At 41.7% G+C, this 14,728-nt stretch overlaps 1 protein-coding gene and 1 long non-coding RNA gene across 3 annotated transcripts in view; both read right to left on the bottom strand.

The window, feature by feature from the left end:
- shisa8b (shisa family member 8b) overlaps positions 1 to 5,468 on the bottom strand; it is a 36,893-nt gene extending 31,425 nt beyond the window's left edge. Inside the window, exons 1-2 of one of the 2 annotated variants that reach the window (XM_051418101.1) lie at positions 4,949 to 5,468; positions 3,691 to 4,374 (exon numbers count right to left, since the gene is read on the bottom strand). In XM_051418101.1, the coding sequence (XP_051274061.1) occupies positions 3,691 to 4,343 (653 nt within the window). In that variant the 5' untranslated portion in view covers positions 4,344 to 4,374; positions 4,949 to 5,468. The remainder of the gene's footprint in view (positions 1 to 3,690; positions 4,375 to 4,948) is intronic. The other variant, XM_051418102.1, reaches the window with a different exon arrangement.
- A 2,801-nt stretch (positions 5,469 to 8,269) lies between these two features.
- LOC127373396 (uncharacterized) lies at positions 8,270 to 11,338 on the bottom strand. Its single transcript, XR_007886905.1, has 2 exons — positions 9,422 to 11,338; positions 8,270 to 9,023 (listed from the first exon to the last, which is right to left on the bottom strand). It is a non-coding gene; the product is annotated as an uncharacterized LOC127373396 (long non-coding RNA).
- Between the last annotated feature and the right edge of the window lie 3,390 nt (positions 11,339 to 14,728).

Raw genomic sequence — 14,728 nt, 5'->3', positions numbered from 1 at the left:
ATGTGTGCGCAGGAGGAGGGTAATCTGAGAGGAGGATCACTTTGGATTTTAACTTTCAAAGCTGATTCGGAAGAACTGGTGGGATTTCAGAGTGTTAATCATCCTCTGCTCGAAGAAAAAGACGGTGGGAAGGAAAGAAAGGAGTTTTAAAAAAAGAGCAGGTGCATGGCAGAGTGCAGAAGTTGCTTTTTGAGCTTCGCCACATCAATATCCAACTCGAATAGGGGTGGGCATATGTACACATTTATGTATTTCACCTCATGAAGTGCGTGCAAGTACATGAGGTCTTAGTTGCACGTATACTTTTGGACCAGGGATTTATGTCAGCGTGCTAATAACTAAATGAGCGTGCAGGCAGAGCAGTCCAGAAACGGTAAAGCTGTAATCTTGGTGAAATTTGTTTAATCGCAAGGAGGAGCGGTAATCTGTTGAGATGGGCTCACAGAGGGAGGGTGTTTATGCAGCCGGAGTGTTTCTATTTCAGTGAGGTGCTACCCTGCAGGAAATATTAATCCTGGCTGTGTGTTATCCGCCGAATGAGTTCTTGTTGCTCAGGTTAATGGTAGACGCACAGGCAGAGCTGCTGGTCGACGGAGGAGTGTGTCCACTTTCTCAATTTAAAAGGCCCAAAGAAACCACAAAATAATATGGGAAGGAGGAGCGGAGGAGACAAGAAAGGTGAAATAGTGAGTGAAGAGTGAAACAGAGGAAGAGATGGAGAAACCAGAATTACCGCCTCGCGGTTGTATGCCTGTACCAACCAGTTAAGTTCCAGTTTATATCCATGTCTGTCCAGACTCATAATGTATGTACTGAAGACTTTAAAGAGTTAATTTCTGTGAATGTACATGTTTGAACTGACTGATGAAGGATTATCATAGATGTATTGGCTAAATAGATAAACATGTACTGTATATAAAGATGGATTCTTATAGTATAGCTATACAAAATGTGGTGCTTTTGTTCTCTCCTGGCATTTTTAGAGGCAACGGCTATATGAGCTGTAGGTGTATCACAACTAACAAGGTCCGCTCCAGTACCTTGTTTGGAGTCGCTTTAAATTCAGAATGAGGCAGTAAGTGAAAGGAAGAATGGAGGTGTTGGAAAAGATGAAAGTGCGTAATGTCCTACTTATTGTTTTATCGTGTCGTCCCAGTCACCATGTGTGTGAAATCTGGAATTCCCCAATTCATTCTTAACAGTCCAGTGTGTGACATTTAGGAGGATCTATTGGCAGAAATTGAGTATAATATTCATGGGAATGTTTTCCTTAGTGTATAATCAGCTGAATATAGGAATTGTGTTTTTTTTTTTACTTTATCTACAGACACTGCAGGTCTCCTTCAATAGAGTCCAACCGAAGGGACCAAACACTGGCTGTAGATATGGCCTTTCGTGTTTTTCTTGATTTTAATGGCCACCGTAGTTTCTCCTACACACTTCACAGTCTGTTCTCATTACCAGCTATTCAGACGGGAGGGGTGTTCAGTTAGTTGCAATCTGCAACTTCACCGCTAGATGTCACTAAATCCTACACACTGGTCTTTTCAATTATTTTTAAAAGAACTATTATGAGGTCACAATTTAGTGTCCGACCAACTGTAAAATATGGTCACAATCTCCCCTTCTGTTCCTGAGTTATGGTGTTGAATAATGGCCAGAAAGTGTTTTTGGACATTATGATGTCCTGGGGAAAAAAATCTCATCACTTCATCGTTCCCTTCATGTCCCATTAAGCATCTGTGTGAAATTGTCATAATTACAGCATCAATTCTTGAGTTATGGCCATAAATGTGTTTTGTAAGGTCACCTTTGACCACCATATTCTACTCAGTTCATCTTTGAGTCCAAGTGGATGTTTGTGCCAAATCTGAAGAAATTCCCTCGAGGCGTTCCTGAGACATTGCGTTCACAATAATGGGACGTACAGACCAACAGACAACGCGGAAACATAATGCCTCCGGCCACAGCTATTGCCGGCACACAGGCATAAGAAAAAGAGAGATGTGAGTGGTTGAAACTGACCCCTGCCTCAGCTTTTTGGGCCCCAGAGGAGAGACAAAAGGTATGAAAAGAAAGAGGATGGATGATAGCTGGAGGAGGAGGGACAGAGGAGACGTAGAGGGAGGCCAGTGAGGAGGACTTTGAGTAACATGAACATTGTAATTTGTGAGAAAGAAAACCCAGCATGAGGGAAACAAGTGGCGCGTGATGAAACAGAGATTCGTGGAAGAAAATGAGATCAAAAACAAGAAGCTTGGTGAGATAAGAAGAAATAGCTCTAGAAAGAGAATAAGGAGAGGCAGCCAGCGAGGGTTAGATAGTTTGGAATGAAAGCGGGGAAATTTGAGCCCATGCTGTGCGCTGTTTGCTGTAATGATTTCCTGAGGCGAACAGATTGAACCCCGGACCACATATCGAACCCCACTGCAGCGAGAGTGTGTGTTTACATGTGTGTGTGCATGCTTGAGAGCAAGAGATTACGTTTACAATAGAGGGAGTATAAATGCTAAATGTTTTTTTTCAATACAAGGTTGTGAGTTCATTGAAGTGGAAAATAATCTTTTTGTCAGCTAATGGAGACAAAATGTAGTGACAGCTCAGTCCATTAATTATTTGTTTCACATCCAAAAGTGTAAGACGTGATTTGACCCGTGCTCACTGGAAAACCTTGTGAGGCAAACTTGAAACAGGAAGATGGGATTCTTGCACAAAGACGATCATCCTTCAAGAGTGCTTTACACTTACTGTACACCTGCTGCAGCAAAAACTTGATTTTTCTTTTTCATTTTTTTTGTTTATTTCAAATATAAGTCATGCTTACAAGCAAAGCAAATGGTACAGAAGGGGTGAAATACAAAAGCATATGAAAAAGAAAAGAAAATTGAGAGAAACAAGCACAAGGAAATGAAAATGAAGAACAATGCAAAATTAGAAACATTAAAAAATATGAGAAAAATCAAAATAAGGGTATTATATATATGTGATGTAGGGGTACATATGAGCTTGTACCATACAGGTATGGTCTCACCCACAACATGCACACACACACACACACACACACACACACACACACACACTGGATCAGTGACTCAGACATGGCTTGTAAGAGCACAACGCGTTACACACTTATCTTAAATTACCATGTTAAGATCAACCAACTTTCTCTGTCAGTTATTCAGTCCTCCTTCTCTCCGACACAAAGTCGACAAACATTTCAGTTACACCTCCAGGACAAAGTGATCAACTTCTGCTCTAAAAGGCTTTGAGAGGTTGGGATAAGCTCATCACACTTGGTTACTTGTTGTTAGAAAAGGCTTAGAGGTTAATTCGCAAGCAAACATACACACGCCACACGTTAGTAGGCCGACAGACACACATTCAAAGTTGGAAGTTGTAAATTCCAAGCTGGCAGGTTTTGTGTTCACATGTTGATGAAACACGAAACTGCATCTTGAAAATGTTCTACTCTGTGTTCACAAATTTTGTTCTGAGTCAGAATTTCCAACTTTCCAACATCCCTTCAATGCATCAGAAAACACATGCATGCAAATACACACATACATGCATTCACAAACACACAAACTTTTATCCACCTCTGCTTAAAACTATTATCTATATGAAACGTTGTTGACAGTACAGACCGCCTCCACACACACACACACTTAAACACACCCTCATGCTCCTCACCTGGAGTTAAGGTCAGTGTGCCCCGCCCCCGCTCCTCCTCCTCCTCCTCCTCCACTTCCTCCACGGCTCTTCTCCAGGCCCAGTTTGGTGAAGATGCCCACCAGCACCATGATGGCCACCACTCCACAGATGATGTAGACGATGAGGTGTGTGCGGTCCCGTTCCTGGTCCTCCTGGCCCTCGGTGATGGTGGCCACAGGCTTGCCGGTGTTGGCCCAGATTGGTGTGTCGTAGTTGGAGCAGATTCTCTGGTCCAGCCGCTGCTGGCGGAACTGGCAGCAGAAGCGATAGAAGCAGGTACCACAGCAGTACAGAAAGACGCCGGCGTTGCAGTTGAACGGTGGGTCCCATTGGCCCATCACATCGTAGTAACCCTGGCAACGTGTACCGCCAGATGGGGGGACGTCCTCGTCGTCTGCGTCTCCGCCACTGGTGGGAGTGGACAGACCTGTCTCTGCAGGAGTGTTCTGAGTGGTCTCCACATAGCTGGGAGTTGTCTGGTTGGCCAGTGTGGTGGGGACGACGAACTGGTCACCTTCAGTTACTGTCACCGTGGTGACAGATGCGTCCTGGGTAAGGGCAGGTTGAGTTACAAGGAAAGGGAGGAGGAAGAAGAGGAAAAGGTGGCAGGAAGAATGGTTGGTGGCTGCCATGCTGCTGCCCGTCTGCCCGACGTCTCACCTGCTGGTTTTGGACAGGAAACAGAGACGATTGGAAACGGAAAAAAATTCAATTACTTTCAGAAGCCTTACTTTACTTTTTCAAACTCATTAAAGCAAAGTTGAAGTTATTTCCAAATGTAACGTCCATTATAGTCATCACAAAGTTTCAGAGATGCAAAGCTCCATGTATGAGACCAATCAAAAGCAAGCAGACGTTTCCTGACAGTTCCTGGAAATCTCATTGATTTTAGCTAGACTGATTAAACACATGATGTATCTATTGATCTTACATGCTTATGGAATCAATATTGAAAAGAGCGGTAGAGGGCGTTCCAAACAGGTCAGCCAGAATCACTGTTGGAGACTGTAACATACAGTGAGACGTGATCATTATCCAACTTTCTGGACTGAAAAGAGCAAATGTTCAGAAAGCTGTCCTACTGAGAAATGATTGTAATAGATTATTTGCTCTCTTAAAATGGAAAAGTATCAAAAATAGCACAACATGCTCTTACCTTCAAAATAAGACATTATCCCCTTTTTTCTTTCGAAATAACAAACAAGACTCGTTGAGAATTTTCTAAAAGCGTTCTCACCTTTTTCTCTTGGCAATCTGCACACAGTCGACCTTCCTCTGTGATTCTTCCCCAAAGTTCAAGGGCTAATAATTCCCTCTAGAAATATCCACAAACTTTACTCAGCAGCATTTTTCCCCTGAATGTGTCCCCACAGATCTCTCTCTCTTCCTCATGTGTTCTCCATCGTCAGCTGGGGGCTCGATCCAGGGGATTCAACAAACAGAAAACGACACGCTCGTCTTATCCTCTTCGCCCTCTTTTCTCCTCCCGTATCACCTCTTCTTCTTCTTCTCTTCTTCTTCTTCTTCTTCTTTAAGCGCTGCTCAGTCTGTGCTGGCAGGTGTGAGTCCAGACCAATCCAGGACTGTTAGGGATCTTCTGCTGCCAAGACCCCTGTGTGAGTGTGTGTGTGTGCATATATATATATGTGTGTGTGTGTGTGTGTATGTGTCTATGAGAGAAATTGAATGAGAGAGAGAGTGTGTGTGGCAGCACTGAGTGCTGCAACAGTTCAGGAACCAAATGAGATCTCCTCCCCTGTTTACCTCTCCTCGGTGCCAGATAGACAGAGAGAGAGAGAGAGAGAGAGGAGGGAGGAGAGGGAGAGAGTGTTTGTGCATGTGTGTAATGGGGGGGGGGAGTATATCCAGCTGCATCTCTCATCATTCCCAGAGGAAAAAAGCCCGGGAGGAGAGAGATGGGGAAAAAATGAAAAGTGGATGAAAAACAGAAATGTGGACTGTCACTAAGTGATTGGAGTCACTTTTTTAAAATATTTTTTTTTGTTTTGTTGTATATCCCTCTCTCTTTCCATTCCTGTGTGTGTGTGTGTGTGTGTGTGTGTGTGTGTGTGTGTGTGTGTGTGTGATGTCAGTGTGTGTGTGTTTTACTGTATGTCGGATGTAGTTATGTGGCAGATGGAGGACAGTCAACATCTGCTGCGGTCACTCCTGCTCATCATCTACTTATTGCTCTCTTCGTCCCCGTCTGTCTCTGTCTCCTGCTTTTCCTGCACAATCACACACAAACACACACACACACACACACACACACACACACACACACGCCTTCTTCTTCCCCCTCCCAATTGCTCATCTCCCACTTCGCCATCTTCTCCCGTCTCTTAGCGTGTCTTCCCAGCCCTCCCCTTGCGCCTTGGGCATAGATAACACACTTGTTTGCAGATTTCTGTGTATGTATGTGTTTGTATGTGTGTATGTGTGTGTCTGTGTGTGTGTGTGTGTGTGTGTGTGTGTGTGTGTGTGTGTGTGTGTGAGTCTCTGTTTGCATCAGAAGGATTCAGGTGTCAGCAGGGTCCAACTCCAGCTTCGCCTCCTCTTTTGTTTAAATCCCAACCTGCACAGGGGATGCCAAAACCGAAAGCTGAGACTGACACACACTCCTGAAGCATGCAGCCTACGGACACACACACACACACACACACACACACACACACACACACACACACACACACACACACACACACACACACACACACGCATGCACACACCAGATCCACAAAGACAAAAATCAGTAAACATGCACATAGAAAAAATTTACAAAGTGCAGATAAACACCTGCTCATGTGTGCATAAACTGTATTTTCCTTCCCCTCACACACACACACACACACACACACACACACACACACACACACACACACTCCCAATGCCACTGCTGGGGCCAATTATAAGAGCTTTTCTCAAAGTAAACGACCACATGTACATTTTTAATGGAATTATAAGCTAGATTGACAAGGGGCTTTTTGTTTTGCTTTCCGCTAATCGCCTCTCCCAAAATCCCCTCCTTTATGTCTTGTCATTCCGGAGCAAACTCAACACTTCCTCCACTTTCCTCTGATTTTCACTCTATTGCGTGCTGGATATCAGTGAGAGCGAGAGAGACGGAGCGAGGGAAAGTGTAATAGAGAGAATGAAAAGAAGAGAGTAAATGTAGGGCAGTGGGGAGGAGGCCGACAAGAAAAGAAAGAAAGGAGGAAAGAAAGGAAGGAAGTGGGGGAGGGAGAGGTGGAACAGTGGGGGAGAAACGATTGGCTGAGGACCAAAGATGAGAGAGGAGAGACACACAAAGAGAGAGAGATGGGTTTAGAGGAAGGAAGAAGCAGGAGACAGAAAGAGTGTGAGGAGAGAGTTTGGGGGTGAGGATGGTGGGAGCAGAGAGGCGACAGGTAGGAATTAGAGGTGTTCAGAAAGTGAGGTGGTGATGAAGGGAAGCTTTTTTTTTTTTACCATTTTATGCCGAGGAGACTCTTTTATGAAGGGAAATTCAGAGTGTACAGCACAACTTATCAATCAATCAGACAATCAATTAGTAGTGTTCATGACATTACATGCAAATATGGAATATGAAAGTCTTGGGTCTCTCTGATGTTCTAGTGACGTTCTTGATGGGCAATAAACAAACTTTTCAAGACATTCTGCTCGATCTCATGCCAATTATGTTTCTTTATTAGCATTTAGCCACACTATGCTGCTCTACGGATGGCAATGTCAGTCAGTGCACCACTTTGATCCATGACATGATAACCGATGGATTACCATGAACTACTTTAACCAAATACGTGCAGTATGTAGTAACTAATGACATTTCCATCGGCCTCAGCTATACTTTGCGTTTAGTGCTAATCGGTGAATGTTAACATACTAACAACCTGAACTAATATGATGAACATGGTAAACATAAACATCAGCATACTATTATGGTTGACAGTAGCTTGAAGCATAACTGTGTGCTGAAGTAGAGCCTCACAGAGCTGCTAGCTTGGCTCATACTGACTTCAGTGGCTCAAAAACACTGGATCCTACATTTCCTACAATGCAACTGGATAGTGTCTTTAACTAGACCCTCCCCTGTCTGGTAACCGACTGTGTCTTTCAAACTCTGCACCCCAAGTTCTGTTGTAAATTTGTTGTCTCAGGTTGAGTCCAAGAAGATTTTTTCTCAGTACATTGAACTTCCCCTTTGTGCCCCTTTAATAAAGAATGAAGTTTTATCCCCAACTTTAACTTTGATGGTTGTTTATTTAGTCATATATATTTATTGTTACAGAGAAATATTTAAGGTCAGAAACCACGTTTTTGGGGCTTTCATTATACATTTCTATGTTTTGTCTCTCTTGGTGAAGTCCTACAGTTGCATTACATTACCTTTCTAGGAAACATTTGGAAGTGTGCACATTTTTATCTAATGCGCTGCTATTCTTGAGTGTTTGCAGTTATCTTCCATCACGTCAGGAGTGCTGATAGATAATTGATGATGCCACTTTGACCGAAAAAACCTTCAGAAATAAATTGTCTGCAGAAAGGATGAGTGTGCAGATGCTTTTGACTTCTATTTATTTAATATGTTTTCCGTACAACACCGTCTTGTTTTGTGGCAGCGTACAATAGCTCTGGCAGCGTTCACAGTTTACACGCACAAATTGCCTTCTCATCCTAAATGGAGAGTGCAAAAAATGTCCGATGAAAATGTCGCTTTTGCATTCCTGTTTTTACCAACTTAGCACCTTCGCGAAAATGGAGGTCAAGGTGTCCAAATGAGAAAGCATGGTGTGTTATTGTGTAGCATTTAATAGAAACAGGAAAATAAAGATGACGTGTTTGTGTGTGTGTGTGTGTGTGTGTGTGTGTGTGTGTGTGTGTGTGTTTGTGAGTGTCGGTACGGTTTAAATGCAGAGGGGCTGTTGTCGCCACATGAATTCTAAATAATCCTGATGAATTAATGTTCATCTTGAACTAGATTCACAAAGTGCCTGCAGGTCTCTGATTTACCAGAGCAATGTTGCCCCCTTCATTAGGAGACTCTTTGAATATCCCGAATGTGTTGAATATTTCATTTGATGACTTCACAGCGTCTATGAATATTCATATTTTGGCTTTGTGTGCTTCCACTGATAAGTGTTAATGGAAAAAATCTTAATCCTAAAACACATGTTCACATCAGCTACTGGTGGCGTACGTTGCAGTCTGTGCTCCTTTTTGTTAAACTTCATCCTCATCCATGGACAAACAGAGATGGTGTAACATCACAATATTTCCGGCAGGAGTGTGACGCAGGAGAAAGTGTCAGTGACCTGAAACATCAACAGCAAGTGTCAGATGTTGGTGTCAGTCTATGAAAACAAAGTGCTTCTTTCTTCGCACCAATCATACAGACAGAAAACTGTTGTAGACGAGGCGATGCAGCACTGCAGCGTGTCAGTGTACATTTGTGAATAATGAGGGAAGAATCAGACACAACTTTAGCATTTTTTTGTAATAGAACAGGTTATTTTTCTGTTATTATGTTTATCACTTCTACGTACCTCTCATATTAGTATTTCACTACCAAACTTAAATAATTTGGCATTCTGGGAGTAGCTTTAATCACTAACTGAAGTCAAGTCAATAAGGAAGGTTGAGAGAAACTGGGACCAACAAAAAAGTACAGTAAAATGAAAAAATAAATAATAAAATCTCAAGGTCCACTTACTGGCTTTTTCCATAGCTTCACATCCAATGGAATTATTCAGAAGACAAAGTTTGGTCCTGAAGAGATACAAAACCCCAGAAAAAGTTTTAAAAAATGAACCTTAAAGGTCCAGTGTGTTACATTTAGGAGAATCTAGAAATGGAATATAATATTCATAGGTATGAATTAATTAGTGTAAAATCACCTGGAAATAAGAATCGTGATGTTTTTGTTACCTTAAAATAAGTTGAAGTGTAAGTGTTTCTCATCTAGAGGAGACTATACAGATAACTACAGTCATTTAAATACATATATGTCTTATTAATTTAAACATGACAGCTAAGCAGATATAAAACAGAGGTACAGGAAGCGGAGATAAGATTACATCTTGCCTCTATTAAAAAGCATTTTCAGATAACATGTCTTTTGCTAAAACCGGGCAATTCTAAATTGGTGCTTTTGAACGCCGGGTTGTCTCTGTCTTCGTGGATGATGTGTATGTGTGTGTTGAATGTTTTCAGTGTGTTTGCATGAGAGAGCGAGTGCTCCACTTGAAGCTGAAGAGCTGTGCAGGGCTGTGATCAGAGGGAAGCCCCTTAATGAGTTGATCTAGGCGAGGCTTTGATGCTGCTCTTCTCAGGGGATCCAGGGAAATCAAAGGGAGGAGGTGGGATGGCAGAATGACCTTTAAACTTTTACAATCAGTAAATAAAACTTGTGCTACTGGGTAACATTACAAAAAGTCCAGAGATTACCTCGTGTGACAGGCTTGCCAAATTTTGCTATAAAATGTGAAAGGAATGTGCTGCCATTCTGTCTTTTATATAATAAATGTTTTCTTATGCTAATATATGTAAACACATTCTGTCACTTCAAAATGTTTGTATTTTTTCGCCATGCTAGTGGCATGGCAGGGTTGGTCACTCCACCACTTTGGTCCAGACTGAAATTTCTCAATAACTATCGGATGGATTGTGATACAATTCGGTTCAGACCTTCATGTTGCCCTCAGATTAAATTGTAATCATTTTGGTGACTCATTAACTTTTCATATAGGCTCTAGCACCATCACCAGGTCAAGGTTTCAATTTGTCCAAGAGCTTACTTTGATTTCTGACCATTGATCTACAACATATCCCTATCAGCCCCAGCTGTGTTCTGTGCTAATGCTCACTGTGTGAGTGTTAACATGGTCAACATTACACCTGCTAAACATCAGCATGTTAACATTGTCACGGCAAGCATCTTAGCATGCTGTCATTAGCATTTACACTACAGCCTCACAAAGCTGCTAGCGTGGTGGTAGAACTCTGTAAACTTGTGTTTTAGCAAGCATGGGTCACTTTTTTAAGGTGGTAAATGGAAATTATTTCTTGGAATACGGTTCCAGATCTAGGAAATTATATTTTTAAGACAAAATGTCTGACTGTATGGATGCACAAATGTGTAGAAGGACACTTAAAAATATATTTGATTAATTTCTGAGCTGGTTTTGAATGAGCATTGATTATCTCATCATTAGGCTATGGATAGAAAAAGTATAGAGAAAAATTCAGCTTGGTTTGGGAAATACTAACAACTGAAGAGAAAAAGTAAAATTTAAAAAACGACACTATGAGTTAGCTTTAATCCTTATATTATGAATTAACTCCTTATTAATATACTGTTATACAGTGATAAAAGTACTTACAAGGATGCCAGTATACTACCTCACATGAGTCAGTGTTGTAAGATGTTTTCTGTTGTTTTGTTCAGTTACAGCCACAGGTAAGACCAGAGTGTGTGTGAGTGCCTCTCTGTGACCGTCTCAGGGCACTCGTTGTACCTGGCATTTCTTTTTCATTGCATGAGTGATGATTGTGCATCCCGACATTTACAGGTGACTAACACAGCCGAGTCTCAACGTGTGTGCGTAAAGATCAAAGGTTATTCTGAGTGTTAGCCACCATCGTGCACATTCCACTGTCTGCTCGGGCCAGTAAATTCTACTTTATGCGCCTTTGGAGATGCAGTTATCATAAAAGTCCTATTTTTAACAACTCTGCTGTCCTATTGCCGCACCGTGGCTTCACAACAGTGAACTGAAATGGGAAAACTCTAACTGTAACTCATTTTAGAAAAACTGAGAGCCACAAAGGTGTTATAATTGATTTCACCAAAAAAACCTTTAGATGTTCTCGCTTCTCCTGGAGCTGGAACCTGGAACTGAAAGGTCAGATTTTGTAGAAAGAAACAGATGAATTTATCAGCAGCATACTGTAGGTCTAAGCAACAGTGTTAAGAACATGTGGCATATGCACACACACACACACACACACACACACACACACACACACACACACACACACACACACACACACACACACAAACACACACACAAACACACACACACACAGAGAGAGAGTAGCATTAGTGTCTCCTGACAGATGTATCTCTCAGCTGGTCTGACAGGGCGCAGGGCTTTGGGTCAGGCGATTATAAGGTCAGCTCCTCCGGGACAAACTGCCTGCACACTTCAAACAGGAAGCAGATGGATCACTAACATCAGCCCATCGATCTCTACTTATAGAGTGTAATGTCATGCAACCGCATCATGACTGGGGCTCTGCGTGCCTGTGTGTGTGGAATAATGTATTCAGTAGCTCTACAGTACTAAGGGTTTGTGTGAGTGTCCTGGGAGATACATTTGCATGTTTTTACAGTATATCGATGGATGAGAATCGATGAATGAAAACGACTGTAAACAAATGAGACCACAGTGGAGATGATATGTAGCCTCTGTGGTAATGCAGGCACTTGTTAAGAGCACATTTCTGATAAACCCTGATGAATAATAATAAGTTTAGAGGTGATTTTTCCTCCAGTCATTCACTACTATTACCATCTGTGTTCACTTGAAGCTCAGACAGTGTTGCAATGTAAAAACACCCAAGCTGTCAGTCTTCTGATGGTCTCAATGTGCATCTGTGTCTCATAATTCACCTGATTTAATGATCTATTGGTTTTAAATAGGCCTATATTGTAATATTTAGTGAATATTGTGTGCAATAAGTCACATAAGTCAAAGGGCTGATTTTACTTCTCAGTAAAACTCCAACGATATTATTCTACTGGACTCGGTTTGATAATGCCTTTGCTCGTGCAAGGGACTTTTAATGAATACCAATTACATATGTTAATTCAGGCATTGCTTATCTGCATTTATATGGTCACGAGTGCGCACGGCAGTCTGTGTTTTTCTCAGGGTGCAGCATGTGTGTGTGTGTGTGTGTGTGTGTGTGTGTGTGTGTGTGTGTGTGTGTGTGTGTGTGTGTGTGTGTGTGTGTTTGTGCGCTCATTTGTGCAGGTCTCATTGGACCACATTCTAATATAAAGAGTTTATACTCCAGGGAGCTGGAAAAGGTAATTACTAATTACCTGGTGAGGCATTGGATGGGGGGGGGTGGGGTGGGGTATGTATGTCCTGTCATGTTTGTGCAGCGGTGTGCACGTGTGTGCTTGTGATCACGCGCAAACACACATATAGAGAGACGTTTGGTAGGGAATGTGATGGTATGACTTGCACTGTTGTGGCGATGCTACATCATAGTGATGTTTGTGTGTGTGTGAGGTTTATTCTCTTATCTCTCTTGCATTGGCTTACAGTAAATGCTTGATTTTGAGGCGTCGGCTGTCAATCCTTTTATCTATTATCTCATACGGCCTATGTGTGTATTCATATGTGCGAAGTGTGTGTGTGCGTATGTACACCCTGTCAGCCCACGCTGTGAGTTCACAGCACAGAGCTAATGAGTGAGTCTGATGTTTCTGATGCTGCAGGACTGAACCCATTTGACGGCACATCCACACAACAACACAGCAGAGAATCTGACAGACTGACACAATGTTTAGAGTCAAAGACATTTAGCGCCCTGCATGTTTTGACCAGAGTAAATGTTGCTGACTTCACAGCTCTCCTTGGGGTTGTGGGCTTTGATTTGTTGATATGAGATGTGACGTTGGGAAATGTTTGCCCCGACTCCATTGTGTTTGCCTGGAGAATAATTTAAACCTCTCCCTCCGTCGTTGTCTGCTCCCTCATGCAGTAACACAGCACAGTACATATAAGGTCATACGTTGGCTGCTGCTCTAATAAGGGAGCTTGAGGTGACACATCGCGTCATGGTCATTATGCACCAAAAGGTGGTCGTTGTAGAATTCTCAGTTCTTGCATTTAGTGTTTATGCATCATATTTTGAGGGCTGAAGAAAATTCTTTGCATAAGCTAAGGTTTCATGTAAATCCAGACTATTTTAAGTGCAACATAGAAAAGTGTCACTTTTACACTAATTGAGCATTTGTCATCCATGTCTATATGTTGTATTGTCACTTTTCTGTCCACAGCAGATGACTGTTCAGAGGTTTAGAAAAATGTCCCCTAAGCACCAGAGACACATAGAAAAAGCAACATTATATATTTTTTTCATTTGGTTTTCTTTGATTGTGACAGAACACTAACAGTATATAGTTGGCAAACATGAGCATCCAGCGTGCCATTTATTGATGTCTTGCTGTATGATCTCTGCCTATTGAAGGTGGGATTATCAAGATAAAAGGTGCAACCACAAATATTAAAAAGCAAAGGTCGTGCATAGCTTGAACTTTTCATTTATACACAATTTTTATAAAGTTTACATCTCACAAATTTCAAACATTTACCTTTAGGAAACTGCCATTATGCAAAGTTGGTACAGGTTTGATAAGGTGTTTCAAGACATAAGAATATTCTGGTCATTTGTGTTAAATAAGTTTTCCACATTATAGATAAATGACCTTGTTAATTTAAAAACATTCATTGCAAAGGTTTCACTGCTGGACACAATATGTCTGCTACTTCACTGAAAAGTTTCCACATCATGCTTGTGTGATGTCACAAATTATGCTCCTACATACAGGTTTAAACTGAAATTCAAGGCGAGCACAGAGAACATTGTCCTCTCAGCAGGTGAATGAGAAAACAGCTTTCTAATGTCAAACTCTGCACATATCACCATGAAGCAACACCAACTGAAAGACATGTTTGAATGAAGGTGGACTTTTAACTTTCAGCTGCTAAAATGACTTCAACTTGTGATATTTCTTCCCTCTTAGTGACATTGTGCAATTATTAATTGAGATATTAATTGGTACAGCATGACCTTTAAGTTGAGGGTTACCCAGCTCCATATTGATCACTGACTGGCTAGTATGTCTGTCACTTGTGGGGTAATACCAGGCAAAACTTGCAGAATGGCTGCACACATAATCCATAAAACAACTGTGACATTGATTGTTTTGCTAAGTGCATTT

The sequence above is a fragment of the Dicentrarchus labrax genome, unplaced genomic scaffold (assembly GCF_905237075.1).
Source record: "Dicentrarchus labrax unplaced genomic scaffold, dlabrax2021, whole genome shotgun sequence".
Taxonomy (NCBI): Eukaryota; Metazoa; Chordata; class Actinopteri; family Moronidae; genus Dicentrarchus; species Dicentrarchus labrax.
This window is presented reverse-complemented; position numbering and strand designations above follow the sequence as displayed.